Source organism: Pipistrellus kuhlii, unplaced genomic scaffold (assembly GCF_014108245.1).
Source record: "Pipistrellus kuhlii isolate mPipKuh1 unplaced genomic scaffold, mPipKuh1.p scaffold_m20_p_102, whole genome shotgun sequence".
NCBI classification, from domain to species: domain Eukaryota; kingdom Metazoa; phylum Chordata; class Mammalia; order Chiroptera; family Vespertilionidae; genus Pipistrellus; species Pipistrellus kuhlii.
Genome location: NW_023425408.1, coordinates 36587 through 60607, shown reverse-complemented (window position 1 = coordinate 60607; position 24021 = coordinate 36587). Strand labels below are relative to the sequence as shown.

The window sequence follows — 24021 nt, the reverse complement described above, 5'->3', positions numbered from 1 at the left end:
TGCCCCCCATGGGCAGAGCCGCGCGGACCTGCAGGAGAGGAGGCTGCTGAGCGTTTGAGGCGGCAGGGAGCCTGGATGTCATGGACTGAACGTCTGTGTGCCCGCAAACCCACACGACCGAACCCGACCTCTCCTCTCCGGGGCTGCATTTGGAGGGGGGCCTCTGAAGAAGTAATTAGGGGATGAGGTCTTAGGGTGGGGCCCTGGTCCCACAGGATTAGCGTCCTCATAAGAAAGACACCAGAGCTCACCTCCGTCCTCCTCTCCATCTCTCTGCAGGTGAGCCAGGAAAGGCCCATGGAGGACCCGGAGGAGCCGTCGCAGCCAGCAAGGGCCTCCCGGAGGCCAGCTCGCCCGCAGCACAAGCAGAGGCGCGAGGGCTGAGGCTCTGTGGTGGCACCGAGCTCCGAGGGGCTGCCTCACAGCCTGACTTCACAGTCCGGTTTCTCACTGAGAGGGGGTGCAGGGGAGCCCTGTGGCCGGCAAGGGCAGTGCTGCGGGCAGGGTCAGCGGGTGTGCAGCCCGCGTGAGGTGGGGGGTCAGGAAACAGAAGAGAAGGGGTTTCTCTCTTCCCAGGACAAGCTGTGATCTGGGGCCAGCTGCACCGCGCCCCACGTCGCCCCCATGGCTGGTGAGGCTGCTGTGCTCGGGAGTGTTTGTAGGAAGCAGCCCCCTGCTCCTGGTGGGGCCCCTCCCAACCCAGTGAGACCCAAGACCACAGGGCCCAGGACCGCACCGCTGTGCTGCCTGCCCAGGCCTCCTGGCAGTGACTGCATCCAGGCGGCACCCTGCCGGCTGATCTACCCCCCCCCCCTGCCCCCCCACCTCTGCCCCTGCAGCCCTGTGGGCCTCCGGAGGCCTCAGCTCCGGGAGCTTGCGGGAATGGGCCTCCCTCTTTTGCCACTTCACCCTACTCCTCCTGGCCTCTGCCCAGCTGCCCAGGCTCAGGCACCCGGGGGCCAAACACCCGCCTCCCCGAGCCCTCCCCAGCCTCCTGCCCCAGGTCCTCCCATGAGGGCTGGGCGGGCCTGGGGGGGCAGGCGGGGAGGCGGGGGGCTGCTGGGCTTGCTCCCGCTCAGCACTGAGGACAAGGCACCTGGGAGCCTTTCTCGCGGTGCGATCTTGGCTGCTGCTGAGCTGTGAGGAGCCGCGACCCCGCTCAGGTCCCCCCGTGGGCCGCGAAGGGGCGGCCGCCTCTGTTCGCCCGGACCGGCGCCCGCGGCCACTCGGGACACTCCGGAGCGGAGCTGCAGGGACCCTGGAACAGGCCTGTGTGCTCTGGTTGCGGGGGGTCATCCCTCCAGCCACCCCTTTGGGAGCAGGGCTGGGGGCAAGAGACGTGCATGTCTGTATCCAGTCGTTTCCACAAGGATGGGTCAGGGACTGAGGGTTCTGTCGGCGGTGGGCTCTGCCTGTGCTGACAGCAGTGACCAGCAGGCCTCCTGGCCTTGGCAGCCCCTCCCCGGGAGGCCCACTGCCCGTGTGAGGAGCCGGCCCTGGAGGTGCCACCGCCCCGGACCTGCCAACACCCGCACACCGGACTGCGGGCAGCCTGCACGCCGGCGCCTCCCTCCGCGGACGGCCCGCGGGGCGGGGGGCAGAGGGCTCCGGGGAGAGGCCCGAGCCCACCTGCTGGGCGCTGCGAGTGGGACCAAGGCTGCATGTAGGTTTGCGGAGGAACAGAGCAGCTCGGACGGCTTCAGAGGGAGAACCTTTACTACACACGCTCCCGTCCTGACATCCCCGGAGGGAGCGCCCGCGGGCAGCTGCGCTGGGACTGCGCTCCCTGGCCGTGTCCTCCCGTCCAGCCTCCCGTCCGAGGCCCTGGCTGGGGCCCAGCTCTCTGCTGCCTCAGGCGACGCCCAGGAGCCGGGCTGAGCTGCGGGCACAGGCACTCCCAGCTCAGCACCAGGCCTGGGGACCCCGAAACCAGACCCCCCTTCACTGGCCCGCCTCCAGCGGGACACACGTGGGAACACAGGTGGCCAGCGGATGGGGGGCCCGGGCGGCCCGGGCCTGGAGGGCGGCGGGGGCCTGGGGGCGGGCGGGGCCTGCCCGGGGCTCGCTGTGCCCTGTCCCCGGGGCCCGGGGTGAGCAGGTGGCACTGCGGGGGGCCCAGGCATCCTTGTCCACGCAGCGGGCCACGGCAGCCAGTGCCCTGGTGCGCTCACCGAGGTCTCTGCAGAGAGAGGAGGAGTGAGCTGCAGAGAGAGCCAGGACTCCGTGGGCTCAGCTCTGCCCCCTGCTGGGCTCCCAGGTCCCCGGCCATGGCCTTCAGTGGGCCTGGAACCGACCATCACCTCAAGGTTGGGGAGCCCCATCTCTCCTCCCGAGAGGCCCTGGCACTAGTGTCCTGCCTTGAGCCTCGGGCCCCTCGGCTGTAGTGACTGACACAAGCAGAGACCCAGGCCTCAGGGACCTTGCCTCCGAGCTTTTCCGCGGTGTGGGGCGGGGTCCCAAGGCTGGGAGGCACCTATTCAGTGTGTGAGACCACAGGGTCAGGCTGCCTCCTCGGCCGGGGTCTGGGGCCAGGCCACCTCCTTCTCCAGCTTCTGCTCCCTGTGGCCCCTCCTCCCCAACCCACAACCACCGGTCCCCAGGCTGACCAGGCCTGAGCCAGGCCCGAGATGTCACCTGGCTCCGCTTTCTCCCGACACCGGCCTCTGCAGGCTGCTCCCTCCCCCAGGGCTGTCTCCCTCCTTCCCCAAAACCCAGGCTCTCCCCACCTGCTCACTTCATGTGCCACCTCCTCTGGGAAGCCTTCCTGGCTCTCTGTGCCCTCCCACAGCTAATTCTCAGAAAAGCGCTTAGAAGCAGTAGGAATTACAAAACTCTCTGTTGGCTTCGTGGATACATGAATGAATCAATTAATGAATTAGTGGAGAGGAAAGACAGCTTGGGGGCAAATCCGAGGACTCTGGAGCCAGAACGGCTGAATTAAAACAGCTTCATGCTTAGTAGCTGTGCGTGATTCTGGACAAGTTCCTTGAAATGGGATGAGAGCGGTGCATACCCTGTGGTTCGGACTGGGAGCTGAGGAGCTGAGACCGTGCGGCCGTCCCCCCACCGCGCCCCCACCCTGCCCGGCCATGTTCATGAAGTGAAAGCAGCTCCAGGGCAAGCCTCGCCTCGCTGATGACAAGCTCCACCGTTAGTGCGAGAGCCGAGAAGGGCACTGGGCCTTGGCCAGGACGGCCCAGACCTGGGCTGCTGTCAGGGTCCCGGCCGGGAGCAGAGGCCGGGCCTTGTCCTCCATCAGTCTGTGCCGTCCTGGCAGGCGCTGCCTTCCTGGCCCCCTTGAGCTGGGCTCAGAGCAGGCCCTGGGGGACAAGGGGGAGCTGGGGGAGGGGCTCTGACCCAGTGCGCCTCCAGCCTCGCCTCTCACTTCCTGCCTGAGCTGCCCTGATTCTGAGTGGCCCCACGTCGTCCTCGGGGGAGGCGGTCATGCAGGCCCCGCATGGCTCTGAGCCGGCATCAGGGAGCGAGAACAAGGCCCAGGTCTGAGGACAGGCGTCTGGGCAGGCCCCGGCCCGCACACCCACCCAGGGAGACCCAGCAGCCTGAGGCCTGCGCCTGGGGCCCGAGAGGGAACAACAGCGCTCCCCTGGCCTTCCCAGCTGAGCCAGGACGACGAGTCAGGGTGAACCCCGAGGGCCGCAGCGGGCCTGAGGGAATCTGACTCAGAGAGGAAAGGCATGAGCAGGACCACCCTATAGCCAGCACCAGAGAAAAGACTGCGCCAGCTCCAGTCAGCTCACTTCACCTCCACCCGGCACTCAGCGCTGCAGCACACACACACAGTGCTCCCAGCACACACAGAACTCCCAGCGCGCACACACACACACACACACACACAGAGCTCCAAGCAAACACAGTGCTCCCAGCACACACACACAGCGCTCCCAGCACACACACACACACACACACACACACACACAGTGCTCCCAGCACACACACACACACAGTGCTCCCAGCACACACACACACAGTGCTCCCAGCACACACAGCGCTCCCAGCACACACACACACACAGAGCTCCCAGCACACACAGTGCTCCCAGCACACACACACAGCGCTCCCAGCACACACACACAGCGCTCCCAGCACACACACACAGCGCTCTCAGCACACACACACACACACACACACAGTGCTCCCAGCACACACACACAGTGCTCCCAGCACACACACACAGCGCTCCCAGCACACACACACACACACAGAGCTCCCAGCACACACAGCACTCCCAGCACACACACACAGCGCTCCCAGCACACACACACAGCGCTCCCAGCACACACACACACACAGTGCTCCCAGCACACACAGAACTCCCAGCGCGCACACACACACACACACACACACACACAGAGCTCCCAGCACACACAGTGCTCCCAGCACACACACACAGCGCTCACAGCACACACACAGCACTCCCAGCACACACACACACAGCGCTCCCAGCACACACACACACAGCGCTCTCAGCACACACACACACAGCGCTCCCAGCACACACACACAGCGCTCCCAGCACACACACACAGCGCTCTCAGCACACACACACACACACACACAGTGCTCCCAGCACACACACACAGTGCTCCCAGCACACACACACAGCGCTCCCAGCACACACACACACACACAGAGCTCCCAGCACACACAGCACTCCCAGCACACACACACAGCGCTCCCAGCACACACACACAGCGCTCCCAGCACACACACACACACAGTGCTCCCAGCACACACAGAACTCCCAGCGCGCACACACACACACACACACACACACACACACAGAGCTCCCAGCACACACAGTGCTCCCAGCACACACACACAGCGCTCACAGCACACACACAGCGCTCCCAGCACACACACACACAGTGCTCCCAGCACACACAGTGCTCCCAGCACACACACAGCGCTCACAGCACACACACACAGCGCTCTCAGCACACACACACACAGCACTCCCAGCACACACACACAGCACTCCCAGCACACACACACACAGCGCTCCCAGCACACACACACACAGCGCTCACAGCACACACACACAGCACTCCCAGCACACACACACAGCACTCCCAGCACACACATGCACAGGAAAACACTAGCATGCCTGTCAGCAAAGCAAGAGAAGATGACCGCACCAGATATGTAGCTGGCAAGCAAGGGCCAGAGCAGAGCCCTTTCTCGTGGTCAATGAGGAAATTCGACTGTTGGGAGGGGATCCTTCGAGGGGCCCTGCCAGTCCACCTGGGAAAATGTCCCCACTCACCTGTGCTGGATCCCTGAAGAATCCTATGTAATAAATACTGGATATGCTAATTTTCCACCATGCCCTCACAAGATGGAGGCACCCACAACTCACACAGAGGGGAATGCTAATTGACCATTGTGACCTCACAAGATGGCAGTACCTATAGCTAATAAAGAGGGAATATGCTAAATGACTGCCACACCCTCACAAGATGGCAGTGCCCACAGCCATAAGATGAAGGCACCCAGTTCCTTCAGCCCCGCCTCATCCAGCCTCAGTCCCCCCTTCCCTTCAGTCCCACTGGGGGGTAGCAAGTGCCCCAGGCTTCATCCAGCCAGAGTCCCCAGCCCCCTCAACCCCGCAGGGGAGGCAGTTGGGGCTTTAGGGCTGCCAGGGGAAGGCAGTTAGGGATTATCATGCCAGCAGGGGAGCAGTTAGGTATCAATCAGGCAGGCAGGCAGATGAGTGATTAGGAGCCAGCAGTCCCATATTGTGAGGAGGATGTCTGACTGCCGGCTTAGGACATCCCGGGGGGGGGGTCCCAGATTGGAGAGGGTGCAGGCTGGGCTGAGGGACACTCCCCCCACACACATGACTTTTATGCACCGGGCCTCTAGTTTGGTAATAAAACTATTGAGATTCTTTGGCCTAAACAGCCTATTTCTAGGATCACCCCAAAATGTCATCTCAAAAAAGAGAAACAGCTCTAAGCACCAACATTGACCCAAACCTGAGCGGTGAGGGGGTCTCGTGAACACTGACCATCGGAGTGGAACTCGGGGCCCACCGGCCGCACAACCACAGCCGCAGAGGCAGCCCCGGGGCCTGGCCACCAGCCGGCGGGCCCAGGTCTGGGGCCCTCCGTGGGGCAGGCCCAGGGTCCTCGCAACCCAGGGCAGCTGGCCAGCCCACCGCCTGCTTCCTCATCTGTGCGGTGGGACAGAGCAGCACCCGCAGGGCCGCACCACGGGGAGACGCCTCGGCGCCCGGGGCGGAGGACTCCCCGCAGGGCGCGGCCGAAGTGGACTCCCAGGGAAGGGGCGGAGCCAGCCCTGCGGGTGGGGACGGGGACTGCTGAGGACAGCAGCCTGGACAGGAGACCCACGCCTGGTCTCCGCCTGCCTTTGTGACATTTCCCCAAAATAAAGCTTTAGAGAGGATAGCCTCGAGGTCGTGGGGACACAAGATAAAACGAGAAGGAAAAACAGACCCATCCTCATTCCTCGCAGGAAAAAAAAGAGAATAACACGGGACTAATCACCCTTCATAAGGCCTCGGGGGAGCTGAGGCGGGAAGCGGCCCTGCCAGCACTGGCCCCTTGCAGAGCCCTTTCTCACCATCGGCCCACGGAGCCCACGTGCGTGTGCGTGTGCGTGTGCGTGTGCGTGCACATGTGTGTGTGCCCGGGCTCTGCAGGGACCGCGGCTCCAAGACGAAGCCGGGAGCCCGCCGCCGGGCCACGTGGGCCTGAGGGTGGCAGAGCATGCCCACACTCACCAGGCCGACTCCCCGAGTCACAGAGGGCGTGAGAGAACCCTGAGCCCTGTGTGTGCGTGCATGTGCACACATGTGTGCCTGTGTGTGCGCCTGTACGCATGTGTGTGTATACATGTGTGCGCGCGTGTATGCGCGAATGTGTATGTGTGTGTGCGTGCTTGCGCTTGTGCACACGGGAAGGGAGACAGGGAGGGGAGGACAGAGCGAGCCCACAGGGCACGGCCGGCCTGGGGGCTGGCGAATGGACGGGCTCGGGAGGGCCCTCTCGGTAAGCGTGGGCTCTGGAGGTACAGCCCGGGGAGCCGCAGCAGCCTGTCTCCGCCGGGTGAGGCCGGAACCGCACAGCGGGAGGGGCAGCCCGCGCCGTGGTCCCGGCTCTCCAGCCCTGACCGACCAACCTGCCCGCCCCGTCCCTGCCCACTGCCCGGCCGGTGCCCACGTGGTGAGGCTGCGATGCTCCCGCTCCAGGCCAGGCTGGCCTCCGGGCCCCGCACTGCTCTTCCCGCCCGGGAGGCCCAGGTAGGCCGCCTGCAGCGTCTCCAAGTCCTCGCCGCGCAGCTGGAGCCACAGCGGGGCCGCCCTGTGGAGCAGATGGAGGCGGTCAGTGCCTGGCTCCGCCCCAGCCTCTGCCAGTGCCCGCCCCCGCCCCAGCCTCTGCTGGTGCCCGAACCCCACCCCAGCCTCTGCCGGTGCCCGAACCCCACCCCAGCCTCTGCCAGTGCCCACTCCCCGCCCCAGCCTCTGCTCCAGCCTCTGCCAGTGCCTGGCCCCCGCCCCAGCCTCTGCCAGTGTCAGTGCCCGCCCCCGCCCCCGCCTCTGCCGGTGCCCGAACCCCACCCCAGCCTCTGCCAGTGCCCACCCCCGCCCCAGCCTCTGCCAGTGCCAGTGCCCGCCCCCGCCCCATCCTCTGCCAGAGCCTGGCCCCCGCCCCAGCCTCTGCCAGTGTCAGTGCCCGCCCCCGCCCCAGCCTCTGCCAGTGCCCACTCCCCACCCCAGCCTCTGCCCCAGCCTCTGCCAGTGCCCACCCCCACCCCAGCCTCTGTCCCAGCCTCTGCCAGTGCCTGCCCCGCCCCAGCCTCTGCCTCTGCCAGTGCCCGGCCCCCACCCCAGCCTCTGTCCCAGCCTCTGCCAGTGCCGACCCCCGCCCCAGCCTCTGTCCCAGCCTCTGCCAGTGCCCACCCCCGCCCCAGCCTCTGCCCGCCGGGAGGGGCCCCGAGGCCTGTGGGCGGGTGAGGCGCGGGCTCGGGCCATGGGGACACCCAGACCACAGCCTGCCAGGAGGCCAGGACGGGCTGGGACAGGCGTCAGGGACCTGGCTCAGTGCGGTGGGCGGACCAGCACCTGAACTCTCCCGCAAAGAGGTGCAGTGGCAGCTCTCATGTTACACACGTCACCTCCATGCTGAGGACTACAGGCAAACGCAGTTCTCACACATCCCCTCTGCAGACAACTCAGGCCTCTGCCCGCTGTCCACGAAAATTCTCTCAGCTGTCGCCCTAGCTGGTTTGGTCAGTGGATGGAGCGCCAGCCTGAGGATTGAAGGGTCCTGGGTTCGATTCCGGTCAAGGCATATATCTGGGTTGAGGGCTCGATCCCCAGAAGGGGGCATGCAGGAGGCAGCTGATCAGTGATTCTCTCTCATCATTGATGTTTCTCTCCCTCTCCCTCTCCTTTCCTCTCTGAAATCAATAAAAATATATTTCAAAACATCTCTGTTGTTAAATAATACTTCATTCTCGATGTCACAACCCTTCCATGCTGATACCTGCATGGCCAGTCACATGACTCTCACATGACAAAGAAAAGACTCCAGTATGAATCAGTTCACTGCTAACCCTCGCATTATTAACATCTCAGGAAACTGTGCTGTGAATAGTTCTGTGTTTTTATGCTTTTGCTGCTACTTATTATTATTAATATGACAGTAAGTCACCACAGGTCCTAAGGTTAGTGACAAAGTGAAAAGGAAAGTTTCTGTAAAAACATTAGAGCTTAAAAGAGAAATAATTGCAGAGTAGGGTAGAAGTGTTTGCATGTCTGATCTGGCTACTGAGTATGTCATGGCGAAACCAATGACTAGCACAATTTTAAAACATAAAGCGGCCGCCAGAAGAGCTGATGTGGCAAAGGGTGTGGAAGAAGTAGTGCCCACAGGCAACTGAGGAGGCTGAGAGGAATGGGAGGGGGTCTGGAGCAGAAAAATTCACTGGACACTATTCTACCGGGAAAACCATTCGTTTACAAACATCGCTCCCCGAGCAGCCCTCCGGGAGCAGAGGGCCCGTTCGCCCTCAGGACCGTCACCGGGGAGCCGCGCGGGGACGGCCGCCTGGAGGAGCAGACACCGCAGGCCTCAGCCCCCCCCCCCCCGCCCCCACCCCGGAGCACTCACAGCTCACCGCCGGCCCACGCGCCAGCCCACGCGCCAGCCCACGGCGCCACCTGCCAGCCCAGCGCAGTGACCCACCGTGTCTGCCGCCTCCGGGGCCGTGAGGGCAGCCCTGGTCGGTGGCCCGCTCCTCAGGCCCGGGCACCCTCAGGAGGCCCCGATGGCCGTGGGTGCTGCACCCCTGGCGCGGTGCCGGGCGGGCTCCTGGGTCCAGGAGTGGTCAGGGCCCCAGCCTCCCTCCCCGGGGTGCGGGCCACCGTGCCTGTGGCAGCGCCTCTGCTCCGTCCTCTTCACGCACTTCAGGAGGCAGCAGGTGAGGAAGGCCATGGACGTGAGCAGGATGACGGCACAGCTGACGATGGAGGCGATCACGGCCACCCGGAAGCCGAAGGTCTCGGGGGCTGTCACAGCTGGAAGAGACAGGACCAGCTCCCACACGCCCCGGAGGCAGCAGCCGCCTGCCCTCAGGAGCCCGTGCCGCAGGCGGGCAGGGCAGCTGCTGCCAAGGGGAGGTCTGTGCAAACCCTACAGGACCGAGGCTGTCAGGGAAGACTGCTCACAAGTAGGGGAGGGTGGAGCAGGGCTTTGGAGCGTGTGTAGGAGTTCGTTGGGGCACACGGGTGCCAGGAGGCCCTCTGGCTCTCACCCACTGCAGCCTGGGCTCAAGGCCAACCCCAGCAGAGCCACAGCTCAGAGGGGACCCCACTGAGGGCACAGGTGAGCCTGGGACTGCCCCTCTGAGGGCCATGGCAGGAGAAGGCTCCGTTTCCTTGGGTTTGTAACTCTAATCCTAACAGAAACCCTCCTTCTGGAAATTCACCCAACACAGAGCATTTTAAAGGCCTTTTCCAAACTGTCCTGACTACCGAGCCCTTTACATCACACACACACACACGGCCTCCTCTGGAGACTGCTGTGCAGGTATCACCCTCACTACAAATCCAGCCCCCCCCACCCCGGGCTCCAGGGCCAGAGGCATCCTGCCCTCTGAGTCCCTTCTGGAATTCTTGGCATGTGGAGTCTTCCATTAGGGCTTGCCACGTGCATGCTCAGAGCCCAAATCAGCGAACAAATGCAGGACAGTACATGCTCGCTCAGACGGCAAGGTGCCCTCGACGTGCAGGCCTAGGGCCTGGAGCAGCACCTGGGACTTGAATCCACACCGTGGACCTGAAGCCACCAGGGTCACCAGCACCAGGAGCCCACGCAGAGGCCCAGCTGGGACGTGGCATCACGGCACCTTCTCTGCGGACACCACGCCGTCCACATGACAGCACCAGGCCCTCCCGGGGCACAGGGTCCGGGCAGCCGAGGGAGGGGGCCTCACCTGTGCACACAGGGGTCCCTGAAGACCACTCGGTGATGCTCCCCTTCCAGGCGCATGTGAGGAGGCCGGAGCCCACCATCTGGTGTCCTGAGGGGCAGTGGAACACCACGACAGTCCCCACGGAGGCCCCGTCGCCGCGGAGCACCTGGAGGGTGCCCCTCGGGGGCGGCTGCAGGCGGGGGCACGCGCCTAGGGAGAGAGGGACAGCATGAGCCCCTCTCCGGAGGCGGGCTCTGCAGGAGCATCGGCTGGGATGGGCGTGGCTGCCCGGCCCGGACAGGAGTGCAGGCAGAGCAGGGGCCGGAGCTGATGCGCAGCTGGCCCACCTGAGGCGCACGCTCCGTGTTCTGAGGCCCAGTGCTGGGGAAGAGGCATGCTGGGGACCTCGCTCAGCAACAGAAACAATACAATCTTGCCACTTGCAACAACACCGATGGGTCTAGAGAAGATTATGCTAAGTGATATGGCAGATAGAAGAAGATAAATACTATGTGATTTTACTTATATGTGAAATTTAAAAAATAAAACAAACTGCCCTAGCCAGTTTGGCTCAGTGGATAGAGCATCGGCCTGCAGACTGAAAGGTCCCAGGTTCGATTCTGGTCAAAGGCATGTACCTTGGTTGTGAGCACATCCCCAGTGGGGAGTGTGCAGAAGGCAGCTGATCAATGTTTCTCTCTCATCGATATTTCTAACTCTCTATCCCTCTCCCTTCCTCTCTATAAAAACAACAAACAAACAAAAATAAATAAATAGATAAATAGATAAATAGATAAATAAATAAATAAAATATATTTTTAAAAAATAAAACAAAAAAACAGAAACAGACCTTTACATACATATAGGCTGGTGGTGGTCATGGAGATGGGGGATGGGTAAAACTTTTTTTTTTTTTTAAAGGAGACAACCCAATGATAAAAAAAATTCTGAGCAGGGGGCTTCTTTAAAAAGAGAGATGTAATACACAGCTGTGGATAAAAAAAAAGGGGGGGTAGATTTTATAGTTATAGGGAAAAATTAAAAAATAAAACGCATGTGCAAAGGTTGGCACACAGAGAAAAGAAAAAGAACACGCATCAGAGGACAGTGAAAGCAATGGCACAAGGATTATCCACGTGCTATGGGCCAAGGCTCCCAGGGTGTGGGCGTCCTCACTGAATGCTGTTCTCGCTATGCTACACGTTAGAATGTAGCACAGTATCTGCAGGCCAGCTGTAAACAGGGTGACCTTGGCAGGAGCCCAACCAGAAAAGTGTAGCCAATTGCGAAGGAAGAGTGTCATTGGCGAACAGTGTATTCTGGCAGTGGCGACTCAGCCTCTCCCCCTGCAAACGGCTTTGGGAGTGGACCAGCTCCTCCACTCTCTGAGAGAAACGACCTTGACAGACAGACAGCTGGCCCACCCCGGGGTCTCAGCACGAGCACAGCTCCAGAGGCAGGCTGGGCGGGAAGGAGGGGCAGCATGAAGAGCAACAGAAACAATACAATCTTTGGTTACTCCCTAAAAACTGAAAAACAAACATAAACTCGGATTTAAAAATTAGGAAAAGCCCTAGCCAGTCTGGCTCAGTGGACAGAGCGTCAGCCTGTGGACTCAAGGGTCCCAGGTTCTATTCAGGTCAGGGGCATGTACCTTGGTTGCGGGCACATCCCCAGTAGGCAACTGACTGATGTTTCTCTCTCATCGATGTTTCTAACTCTCTATCCCTCTCCCTTCCTCTCTGTAAAAAAAAAATCAAGAAAATATTTTTTAAAATAAAAATTGGGAAAAGGTATTTGGAGAATACAGGACAAAGAGATCTTATTCATAGAGATCTCACACATCGATGAATGTGAAGCATCCAAATAAAAAGTGCTTGCTGTGTGGGCTTGCACTTCTCAGAGAGAGCCGGCCGATGCGCTGTAGAAAGTGAAATAGGATGAATTCAAATTCTAAGCAATGTTACAGGAAGAACTTCCTTTTTTTATTAAAGAGCCGGCCCTATGTACACTTAGTGGTTATCTCGATGCTGGCCTTGAAAAAACAATGCTGTTCTATCCAATTGAGAAGGTGCACCTGGCATGGTATTGAGATTGTGGGCATGTCTGGTCTCTGGCCTGCAAGGTCAGACAGCTGAGTTTATCTCCATTATTCTTCAAACGGGCTAAAGCAAACTAGAAAGCAACATTTTATCTAGGAAGAACAGCAGGAAATTCCAAACAACAGTTTTTTGCAGAATGGGGGTTTTCCTTCTCAGAATCTTTAAAAATAACTATCTGCCCCTAAAGCGGTGCAGTGCGGTACCCTTCGGCTGCCCTGGCCAGATATTTCAATAAATCCTTGCCTGCTTTTTAAAAATAAATTATCAGCCTCTGGAGGTCTTATTTTGAACCCAGGGTTCGACCCCATAACAGAAAGCTTGCCTGCGGGAACCAAAGAACTAACGTAACGGGTGCCAATCATTTCCCCAGCTTGGCAGCAGGTTCCAGGAGAAGGCCACTCCTCTGGGCCTCGCTGAAGGGACAGACCCCGCCCCTGGACGGAGTTGTGGCCGACCGGTGAAGGGCCTTATGCTGTGTGCACAGCCGAGGACGCCGCCCGGCCTCTGCACCGGTGCTGGCTTGGGAGACGTGCGTCTGACGATGGCAGCAAGGCCATCCTTACAGGACAGAGACCCGATGGCGTCTCAGCCTTTTTCATAAAGAAAAACATTGGGGCAGCCCGGGTGCTGCCTGCCCTGCTCCCGGCGGAGGGCGGAGGGCTGTGTCCCGCCCGGAGAGAAGCTGCTGTGGGCGCCCCACAGACCTCCCAGCCCGCGTGCAAGAGGCTCTTCCTCTGCTTTTCCAGAATGTTCTGATTTCGAGCACTGACTCCTCGTCTTGGGCAGAAAGGTAGAGTGGTTCGTCTCGGAGATCGGAGGCTGCTGTGGACACCGAGCGGGAGGCGTCTGCGGGCCCGTGGCCAGGCCGGAGCAGGGGCAGGACAGAGGCCAGTCCCACTCCCCCCACGGCTGAGGCGGCCTGTCCGGGTGATGCTCGCTGGGCCGCCCTGCACACACACAGGCACAGCTCCTGCTGCCGCCCGGCCCGACACACCCCGCCCCGCTCTCGTGCTCCCTGCCAGCTTGCCTGTGGCTGCCCCCATGTCCACAAACCCTCTGTTCTCTACTGGCTTTGGCCCCAAATCTTAGAATTGAACTGGACTCTTTCTCAATCTACCACCAGCCTATCAGCACACTTGCTTTCCCGACAGAGTGCACACCGGCATCTGGAGGGGCTGGAGTGCCCCAATCCGGCCACCTGGCAGCAGCCAGGGCGGCTCCACCGTGACACGGGCCCCTTCCGCACGGGTGTGGGGCCACACCGTGGCCAGCTCACCCGCAGGCCCGGGCTCAGGGGGGCCGTGCTGCCCACGCTCCCCAGATGACAAGGAGGCTGGGCTCGGCCAGCAGCCTGAACGCCCCCCTCCCGCCCTGCCCCCCAGGAGCAGGGCTCAGTGTGAGCGGGGCTGGCTTCTGGAGCCCACACACAGCACTAGGAACCTGATGGGTGTTTGATGGGTTGCAGCCTATGGGGAAGGTGCCATCTCCACCTTAGGACGGGGAAACTGAGCCTTGGCAAAGCTGGATGAAGGTGGAGGCGCCAGCGGCAGGTGCGGGCAGCACGCCTCCTCTGTGTGCGGACCCATCAGCAGCCGCGGCAGGGCTCCCCGCCCGCGGAGCGCGCCCACGAGGCCGGCAGCGGCATTCCCGCTTTGATGCGGGAGGCCCAGCGCAGAGGGGCTGGCACGCCGGGCGGCGCAGCATCTGCGGTTCCCACAGCAGAGCAAGGGCAGACTCGGGCATGCCGCCTGCCACAGAGGGCGGCACTTCACTTCCTAAGACGTGAGGACAGTGACAACAGCGGCCAGCGCTCCGTGGGCTGGGCTCACCCTGAGCACAGGCTGCGGCTGTCCCGTCAGGGCACAGGCCTGGACCCCAGCCTGATGCTTACAGGAGGCACCTGATTGATGTTCCTCTCTCACATCGATGTTCTCCCTCTCTCACAGCCCTCTCACTCTAAAACAATAAGCACACCTCAGGTGAGGGTAAAAAACAATCACAGCAACAAAAAAGGTCAAGTTAGAAAAAGAAAAGACAAAGAGCCCCAAACAGGGGTGTAGGATAATTAGCCTGTTAACCGGGGAGCTCCCTTTTTAATGACGCAGCGTACAACGCGCATGCTCTTTCACTGGACGTGTCAGAATGTCACGCCAGCGGACGTAATTTTATATTATTATTATTTTATTTATACTTAATTAAAATAAATGAAATACATATTTTTTCATTTATTTATATATAAAGCACAAAGGAAAATACAAAATTACAAACAAATAGAAAAGAATACCAACAAAAAAATGGGAACATCGAATTAAAAAATTATAAATTTTACAAACAATCATAAAGATTACAAAAAAATATATACCATCCCTCTCAGGGCGCAACATATATTTCAAGGATGTATTCATATGTCCTACCTGTTCCTGATAGTGTTTATGTTTGATGTATCTATAGGTTCCGCTCGGTTAACAGGTTAAGAAAATTAAATGAATAGCCTCCAAATCAGAAAGAAAGAAGCAAAACTTCTCTATTAGATAACATGGTCTTGTGTCCAGAAAAATCCCCAGGAATCTGCTAAAAATCTATGGGAACTAATAAATGAACCCAGCAAGGTATCAAGATACCAGATCAATCTATGAAACCCAAGGCATTTTCAGTGCAGTGGCCAGGAACTCACTAAAAACAAAATTTAAAAAACAATTCCATTTACAAGAGCATCAAGAAAAATATCTACACTAATAAAAGAGAAACATGCAAATTGACCATCACTCTGCTACGTCCACTAGCCAAGTAGGAAGAAATATGCAAATTAGGAGGACAAAGATGGCAGCCGAATAGCTGCTCCAGGTGTGGACTGGCTGGGCGGGGCAGGATGAGATCCCTCCTATGAGAGGGAGGATGGGTGGGGTGGGGGGTGGTAGAGAGATCTACAGGAGCGGCACTCGGCCGCAGTGAAGACAAGACTGCAGCCTCCAGCCGGAGCGAAGTCCTGGGTGCCAGAGGAAACCCGGTGTTGAAAGTCAAGGGAAGGTAGGCCTATTGCATGAATCTTTTCATCCAATGGGCCTCTGGTATTTCTTATATTTGTAGAAATAAACTTAAGAAAAGCAGCACAAGACGTAAACTCTTAAAACTACAAAACATTGCTAAGGAATAAATGGAACTGCCACGTGTTTGGGGTCAGAAGCCTTGGCTGTGAAGAGGGCAGAGCTGGCTCTGCTGAGACCTCGCAGGAGCAGAGGCCCCACCGCTGCCTCTGCAGAAACTGACAAGCTGCTCCTAAAATTCACAAGGAAACGAACGCAAAGTCTCAGAATAGCCACACAAAACCAGACCGGAAAAGAACAAAGCTGGAAGACTCACACTTCCCTGTTTCAGAACTGACACAGAGCTATGGGGCTGGAAACAGGTCTTGCAGACAGGCACACGGCGGTGGGACAGACGCCACCTCCAGGCCCTCGGCCTCGGACAGGGCGCCAAGACGATGCGATGGGCAGGGTCGGTCCCCAACAATCGTGCTGGGACGACACCCACATGCAAAAGAATAAAGTTGGGCCTGTCCTCACAGAAATAACTGAAAATGAATCAAAGACATAAATATAAAAGCCAAAAGTTTAAAACTCTTAGACGAAAGCACAGGGATAAGTCTTCCTGACCTTGGGTTCGGCATTGGTTTCTTAGGTATGATGACAAGAGCCAAACGACAAAAGAAAAAATAAACTGGACTTCAGCAAAGTTAAAAGTATTTGTACTTCAAAGGACATAACCAAGAAAATGAAAAGGTTTACAGAGTGGCACAAAATATTTGCAAATCATGTAGCTGACAAAGGACTTGTCTCTGGAATGTATAAATCATTACAACCAAATTATAAAAACACAAATCACCCAATTGTAAAATAGCCAAAGCTCTGAATAGACATTTCTCTACAGGTTTACTGAGGACCGCCAATACCCATAAAAAGAAGCCAGCATTGTTAGCTTCAGAGACATGCAGACAAAACCGCAGGGAGCCCCGCCAGCGGCTGTCCACAGGAGACAGGTGTACCAGGACATGGGAGCCCAGAGCAGAAGCGCTGCAGCGGCGGGGCTGCAGGGGCGGGCTGCAGGGCGGGGCTGCAGGGGCGGGGCTGCAGGGGTGGGCTGCAGGGGCGGGCTGCAGGGGCGGGCTGCAGGGGCGGGGCTGCAGGGGCGGGGCTGCAGGGGCGGGCTGCAGGGGCGGGGCTGCAGGGGCGGGGCTGCAGGGGCGGGCTGCAGGGGTGGGCTGCAGGGGTGGGCTGCAGGGGCGGGCTGCAGGGGTGGGCTGCAGGGGCGGGGCTGCAGGGGCGGGGCTGCAGGGGCGGGCTGCAGGGGCGGGCTGCAGGGGCGGGGCTGCAGGGGCGGGCTGCAGGGGCGGGGCTGCAGGGGCGGGCTGCAGGGGCGGGCTGCAGGGGTGGGCTGCAGGGGCGGGACTGGGGGCTGCAGGGACAATTTCTCCAGCGGTTACACGGAGCACACCACAGGTCACAGTGACGCCCTCCTTCAAACTTGAGCAGAAGAAACACCCCCACACACACCTGTGCACAGGCTCTCAGCAGCACTGTTCCCAGTAGCCAAGAGGAGAAATAACCCGACTAAAGTACGACCATCATACAATGGAGTATTATTTACACTAAAAAGGAATGAAGCACTGACATGCTACAAAGTGGAAGAACCTTCAAAACATTATGATCAGCATGAAGCCAGTCACCAAACTGTACAGCCATTTCTGGGAAATGTCCAGAAAAGGCAAATCCACAGGCAGGAAGTAGATTAGCAGTTGCAGGGCGGAGGGGGGGGGGGGGGGGCTGAACTGTGCTAAGGGATATGGGTCTGTTTTCCGGGTGATGACAATGTCCTGAAATTGTGAATATTCTAAAGCCACTGAGCTGTACACATTAAATGTACCGTTTAAATGGGTGAATCACATGGTAATTTATACCTTCGTAAGTTATTACAAACACTCAAGGTGAATATAGATGTCAAAGAAATGCACATTTGAAACCTAAAATACAGTTTTGGCCTCTTAGCTTGGTCAAGATTAAAAAGACAAACAGCTCCCCAGATTGGTGCTGGATGAGGGGGAGGGGTACCCCTGGCTGGAGGGCAGGGCCCCCTCTAGACATGTCCAGGACCCCCGGGCCCTCACCGACCACACCCCACGCTGAGAGGGCAGTGGCCATGGCGGCCCAGGGTCTGGGCTCTGAGATGACCACAGTGTCTCCACGAGGGCCAAAGCGGGTGAGCGACCTCACCAGGACACCCTCCTTCTCTCCCATGATCTGTGGGCTGGGACATGCGTGTTCCTTCCGGCCGGGAGGTGGACAGGGCAGGTGGGCAGGGCAGCCACAGGCGGGCACGTGGCCCTATCCCAGGACCACAGCCAGGCACCTCTTCCCAGTCCTCCATCCAGAGCTGTGACTTCTATTTTTCCGTAACCAAGTACCTAGTCCCCTTTGGTGTACATTTAAAAACATTTAAGTATAGTTGGTACCCCTTATGTTGGTTACATTAGTTCCAGATGGATGGTGTGGTGATTTGGCATTTTGATACAATCGATCACCCACTAATTCTAGTGATCGCGTCACTGTGCCATCTTATCCCAGTATGATTGACCATAGTCCTCTTCCCCTTCCTCCCCCCCACCCCTTCCTTCTGTTTCTGCTAGGTTTTTAGATCCCACATATGAGTTTTCACATGGTGTTTGTCTTTCCTATTCCACTTAGCATATTGTCCTCTAGATCCATCCATGTTGTTGCCAATGGCAAGATTTCAATCTTTTTTATTGCTATAAAATATTCCATTGTATATACATTCTCCTCTTTATCCATTCACCTATCGATGACAAGCTAGGTTGCTTCTACAACTTGGCCGTCATAAATGATGCTGCGGTGAGCACAGAGGTGCAGATAGCCTTTTGAATTAGTGTTTTCATTTTCTTTAGATAAATACTCAGAAGAATTGCTGGGTGGGTTGTATGGTATATCCATTTTTAGTTTTTGAGGAATATCCTGTTTTCCATAGTGGCTTCACCAATTTACCATCCCACCAACAATGCCCAGCGGTTCCCTTTCCTCACATCCTCGCCGGCTCTTGTTGGTTGATTTGTTGACGGAGCCACCCTGGCATGTCTCATGGTGCTTTTGATTTGCATCTCCGATTACCATGGCTGCTGCCGTCTGGATGTCCTCTTTAGAGAGGTGTCTATTCAGGTCCTTTGCCCATTTGTCAGATTGCTTACTGTTACTGAGTTGTACAAGTTTCTTGTATATTTTGGATATTATCCCCTAATCAAATGTATCATTTGCAAATGTATTTTCCCATTCGACGGTTGCCTTTTTGTTTGGTTGAAGGTTTTTAGCTGCAAGCACCTTCTTCCTTCTTCCCAGCCCCACGTGGCCCTCGGGGCGGCCGGGGGAGGGGGGTCAGCAGGTGAGAGCCGGGCCCGCACCAGCCCTGGTGAGGACAGGAGGCAGGGATGGATCCTGCACAACTGGCACTTGATCAGAAAAGTAAGAAGCTTGAGGGAGGAACCCAGAGTGGCAGGAGGTGTGGTGAACAGGCCTGGAGACACGGGGGTGGGGGGTGGGGGGTTACTAAACGCTGGTGAAAGCCCCTCCCTGACCACCTGCTGTGCCACGCTCCCCTGTCCCAGGTGGTGGCTGTCCTGCCCCTCCCCCGGAGCCTCCAACCTCTGCTGAGCCCGTGCCAGCTGACCGCCCGCCCTGAACCCCCCAGTCCATGGCACCTAAGGCACAAATGGCAGCAGAGGCAGGAGCCCAGCAGCTGGATGGGAGCTGAGCCGGCCCAGCGAGGACCTTGGAAAGGGCGGGAGTGCGAGGCGTGGGGAGAGGGCCGGCGCACAGGGTGGCTGCAGGCGGGGCCCACCCACGGAGTCCCTCCCCTGGCCCCTCGGGAGCTGGGGCGGGGCCCCTCAGAGGTGTGGGGGGAGGGCACTGCAGGGTGGTCCCCCTCTCTGCGCTCCACAGAGGCGGCACCTGCTCCTGAGAGTGAGCTGTGGGAACCAGTCTTCCCAGAAAAAGGAAAGGACCTGGGAGGAGAGGGAGGGCGGGGAGCCCCAACCAGGGCCACCCACGGGGCACCTCCTGGCACCTCCCCTCCTGGGAGGCCAGGCTGACCGTGTGGGGGTGGGTCTGCTCAGAAAACCCACTCAGTCTGACCCTGGTTCGACCACCTCCTGGCCAGAAGTCCGGGACCCAGCCCTCACCTTGCTCAGACTCGATTTTCCCATCTGCAAAATGGGAGTCATGGGACGAATGGGACCAGCCCCTGGAGAACTTACAGCAGAGTCAGGAGCACAGAAATGCTCCCCAGGAGGGCGCTTCAGGCCACACCACAGTCCCCAGCCCACGGCACCCAGACCTCCCTTCCCCCGCTCCGCCCACCCGGGCCCCTGGGGTCTCCTGCACCCCCTCCCGGGGCCTGGAAGCTCAGCAGCACTCCTCTGGGCTGAGTCCTATTCCCAAATAAGAGCTTCAGACCCCCAGACTGCGCCCTGACAGCACCCCCACCCCCGCTCCGCAGGACTCACAGGCCACCAGGGCGGCGAGGAGGGGGCCGGAGACCTGGGGACACCCTCAGGGCCCCCTCCCGCCTGCAGTCCTGGAGCCCCTTGCTGGCTCCCCAGCCCAAGGACCCCAGCCATCACCTGCTGAACCCCGAGCACTCACTGCACCGCCTCCTCAGCCTGGGGACCCTGGAGCCCTGCACACCCTCACTGATCCCAACAGCGCCTCCCACACTTGGCACCTAAGAAGCAGAGCCCTTCTCCCCCTTCCCTGCCGAAGGCCCTCCCAGAGCCGCTGCCCGGGACGCCCTGGTCCCTGCCCGGCCCCTCCTGCAGCGCCAGGCCATCCACTCCACCCCAGGCAGCAGGCCCCACCCCCACCCCCTCGCTGGAGCAGCGCCCCCTCGGCCTTGCTGTGTTTGTCCCGGGCCCTTTGTGACCCTTTGTTACTGTGCGATAATAAACGCACGTGAGGAGACGGAGTGAATTTGACACAAACAAGAGACAAACCAGAGCAGCCCTGTGGGTCACAGATTGGTGGAGAGAGGAGACATGCCCATTAGGGCGCCCGCCGCCCGGACCCCCTGCACCCAGCCAGCCTCCCCGCCCGCCTGGCCAAGGGGTCAGCACCAAGCCCGCCTGTTAGTCTTTTACCTGGAACCCGGGGCCAGACCCCCGGGACCTCCTGCGCCCCCGGAGCCCACAGTCCCAGACCTGCCCTCGCCGCTGGGCACCGTCACTCAGGAGCCACCTTTCCCGCCGGCCCCGGGCCCGGCCCGCCTCGGGCTGCCAGGAGAGCCCGCACTCCCGGAGTGTCTGAGTGCTCCCGGGAGGGGGGCCCTCAGAGGGGCTCCGGTGGAGAGTGAGCCGGGCACACAGGAGCTCTGTGCAGAGCGGGCGCCAGGCCCAACTGTGCCCAGAGCCGCCCCCCAGCCAGCTCCTCAGCTCCGGGGAGAGCGCCCCCACCTCCGGGGAGAGGGACCCACCTCCGGGGAGAGCGCCCCCCCCCCCCCCGCCTGCTCTGGACTCCCAATGCTCCCCCTGAGCGGGGTCTGAGGGCAGGGCTGCCAGAGAGAAGCCAAGGGGAGCCCAGAGCTCCCTCACCTCCCTCACCTGCAGCTGCCTCCTTTCCGGGCTCGCCCCCAAGGCCCTCCCCCCACAGCCCTCCCCCGACGGCCCTTCCCAGACTGCCCTCCCCTCCCGCTCAGCCTCTCCCGACGCACCCCCCCCCAGGGCCCTCCAGGAGCCGGTGAGGGGACCCCCCTGCTGCTGGAACCCTGTGTTCCTCCTCCCCCGCCCGCTCGGGACAGCGTGGCCCGCAGGGAGTGCCCGGGCCTGCGGGCAGTGGAGGGAGGGTGGTCTGTACCAGGCTGGCACACACAGCCCTGCTCTGCGCTCCGGCCCTCGAGGGCCGGACCCAGACCCAGGACAGCGGACCGGCCGGCTGCACATCCAGGAAGAGCTTGCAGATGGCGGAAACACGCGCCCGTGGCTGTGTTAGCAGGCCACCAGCTCCGAAGACCCTCCTCCACAGCCCGCCGGGAAGGTGCCCGTTTCCCAGCGCAGGGGACCGGGCACCGGGCGGGCGGGGACAGTGCCCACCACTTAGCGCCCGGGAGCTGAGGCACCCCAAGATAAAGGGGGGCTCCACTGCCAATCTCAGGGGAGGGTCATGGGGCGGGACCGGGCTTCCTTGGGCAGGAGGCTGCACGGCAGCGGCCAGGGGAGGGCAGGACGGCCGGTGTCTCTGCCCCAGGAGCATCCTCTGCAAACAGCCTTCTGGGCGCAACCCCCGAAGGCCGCCCTGTGCTGCTGCCCTTGTCCACACCCCTCCCGCTTCAGCACGCACTGTGCTCCCCCGGCAGGTCTGGGCATCACTGCCCTGGGGTCAGACAAACAAAACATCCCACCAGGCAGGGCAGGTCTGAGTTCCTGTTGCTGACCTAACACCCTGGGCCTCCGTTTCCCCATCTGAGAGGAACCCATCCGCCTCCTGGCGGCAGGTGCCATTGTCTAGGTGGGGCCAGCCTCCACCTGGCCCGGGCCTGCCCGCCCGGTGCCGCCCTCCGTCCACTGTGAGCCTGGCAGCGAGGCGCAGGCCCGGGCCTGACCTGATCCTAAGGGTCCGGTCTGAGGAGCGCTCATGGCCAAAGCCGGCCTCGGGGCCTCAGGGGCGTTCCTCCCCAAGCCCGGGCACGGAGGTGGACCCTCTCCAGGGCATTCTCCAAACCAAACACACGCCAAAGGCCACCTCGGTCCGTCAGGGACTCGAGCAGCCCGGCCGCGGCCGTGGGGCCTCCCAGGCTCCGGTCCCAGGGAAGGGGGCTGGGGCTGGACAGGAACCAGGCGCCTCCCCGCAAGGCGAGCGAGGCCGGTCCCATCTCCTCACATTGCTGACTCCTCGGCTCCGAGGCGGCGCCCAACTGGGCACCGAGGAGACTGGCCTCACCGGGTTTTACGCAGCCTGCCGCCAGCCCTCGTCCCGGACGCCCGCCGGATGGATGGAGCGGGCTGGGGAGGTGCGCTCTCAGCTAGTCTCCCTCTCTGTGCCCACCCCCTCTAAGCAGCGGCCCCCTCGGCAGCGCCCCCTGGGCAGAGCCCCCAGCGGTGCGGAGTCTCCCGGGCGGCAGACCCACCCGCCTCCCGGTGTTCAGGGGGGCCCGTCTGGGGAGAGGGCGCGGAGAGCGACGGCGCCCGGTCCTGGCCTCACCTGTCCGGTTCCCGGGGGCGGTGGTGGCGTCCCCCGAACGGCCCCCCGGCCTCGCCCGGCCACGGAGGGTCGCGGACACCGGACACATCTCTGCGCGCTCCCGGCGGTCCGCCCGCCCGACGGCCCGCACCAGCCTCCAGCACCGACCCGGAGCACCGGCCCCGCCCCGGCGCCCGCCTCCTCCCCGCGGGGACCGCCCCCCAGCCCCTCCTCCCCGCGGGGACCGCCCCCCCAGCCCCTCCTCCCCGCGGGGACCGCCCCCCCAGCCCCTCCTCCCCGCGGGGACCGCCCCCCCAGCCCCTCCTCCCCGCGGGGACCGCCCCCCAAGTCCCTCCTCCTCGCGGGGACCGCCCCCCAGCCCCTCCTCCCCGCGGGGACCGCCCCCCCAGCCCCTCCTCCCCGCGGGGACCGGGCTGTCCCGGAGCCCAGCGCAGCGGCGCCCAGAGCAACCGTCTCCTCGGGGGCAGGCTGGGCCCGGTGCCCGCGGACCCGCCGTGTCCGGCCGCCCTCGAGGCGGTGGGTGCGGCCTCGCTCCGCACCGGGCGTGGGCAGGACCAGGCCTTGGGGTCTGGCCAGCGCGCCAGGTGCGCACCCGCGGCCCGCCCGCCCCGCCTGCCCCGCCCAGGGCACCGCGGAGGGCGCGAGAGACCTGCGGGCGGAGTGACCGGGCGGTCCTGGCGCCTAACAAGGCCCGACTTGTGAGCGCGCTGGCAGCCGGAGGCACAGGCGGTGCGGGAGGTGCCGGGCGGCGGGCACAGGCGGTGAGGGAGGCACCCGAGCGGCGGTGAGCACAGGGTGGCTCCCGGGCACAGGAGGTGCGGGAGGTGCCGGACGGGCAGCGGGCACAGGCGGTGCGGGAGGCACCCGGGCGGCGGCGGGCACAGGGGCTCCCGGGCACAGCGGTGCGGGAGGTGCGGGACTGCACAGGGGATGCGGGAGGTGCCGGGCGGGCGGCGGGCACAGGCGGTGCGAGAGGCGCCCGGGCGGCGGCGGGCACCGGGGGCTCCCGGGCACAGCGGTGCGGGGGCACCTGCTCGCCGAGTCAGGGCGCTGAGGCCAGAGGACAGGGAGAGGCTGGCTCAGCCGGTGGTTCCCACTTCAGACCTCTGCAGTCCCTCTGTGCACCCAGTTCCTCTGCCACCTCGGGAAGCCAGGGCGTCAGCGGCCGCAGCGACCTCAAATCCCACCCCGCCCCCCGCCCAGACCACACC

General features: G+C 61.3%; 1 protein-coding gene across 1 annotated transcript; it reads right to left on the bottom strand.

The window, feature by feature from the left end:
• Positions 1-1842: 1842 nt before the first annotated feature.
• On the bottom strand, positions 1843-22934 carry SUSD3 (sushi domain containing 3). The gene is made up of 5 exons (XM_036430169.2): positions 22811-22934; positions 10480-10668; positions 9415-9562; positions 7203-7343; positions 1843-2179 (listed from the first exon to the last, which is right to left on the bottom strand). The coding sequence occupies exons 1-5, from the start codon at positions 22896-22898 to the stop codon at positions 1942-1944; spliced, it is 804 nt and encodes a 267-aa protein (XP_036286062.1). The 5' UTR covers positions 22899-22934; the 3' UTR covers positions 1843-1941.
• Between the last annotated feature and the right edge of the window lie 1087 nt (positions 22935-24021).

Coding starts and splice junctions, on each gene's coding strand:
- SUSD3 (XM_036430169.2), bottom strand. CDS start 22,898: ATGTGTCCGGTGTCCGCGACCCTCCGTGGCCGGGCGAGGCCGGGGGGC. Junction 9,563..10,479: donor AGGGACCCCTGTGTGCACAG/GTGAGGCCCCCT, acceptor TGTCTCTTCCAG/CTGTGACAGCCCCCGAGACC. Junction 2,180..7,202: donor GAGCATCGCAGCCTCACCAC/GTGGGCACCGGC, acceptor CTCTCTCTGCAG/AGACCTCGGTGAGCGCACCA.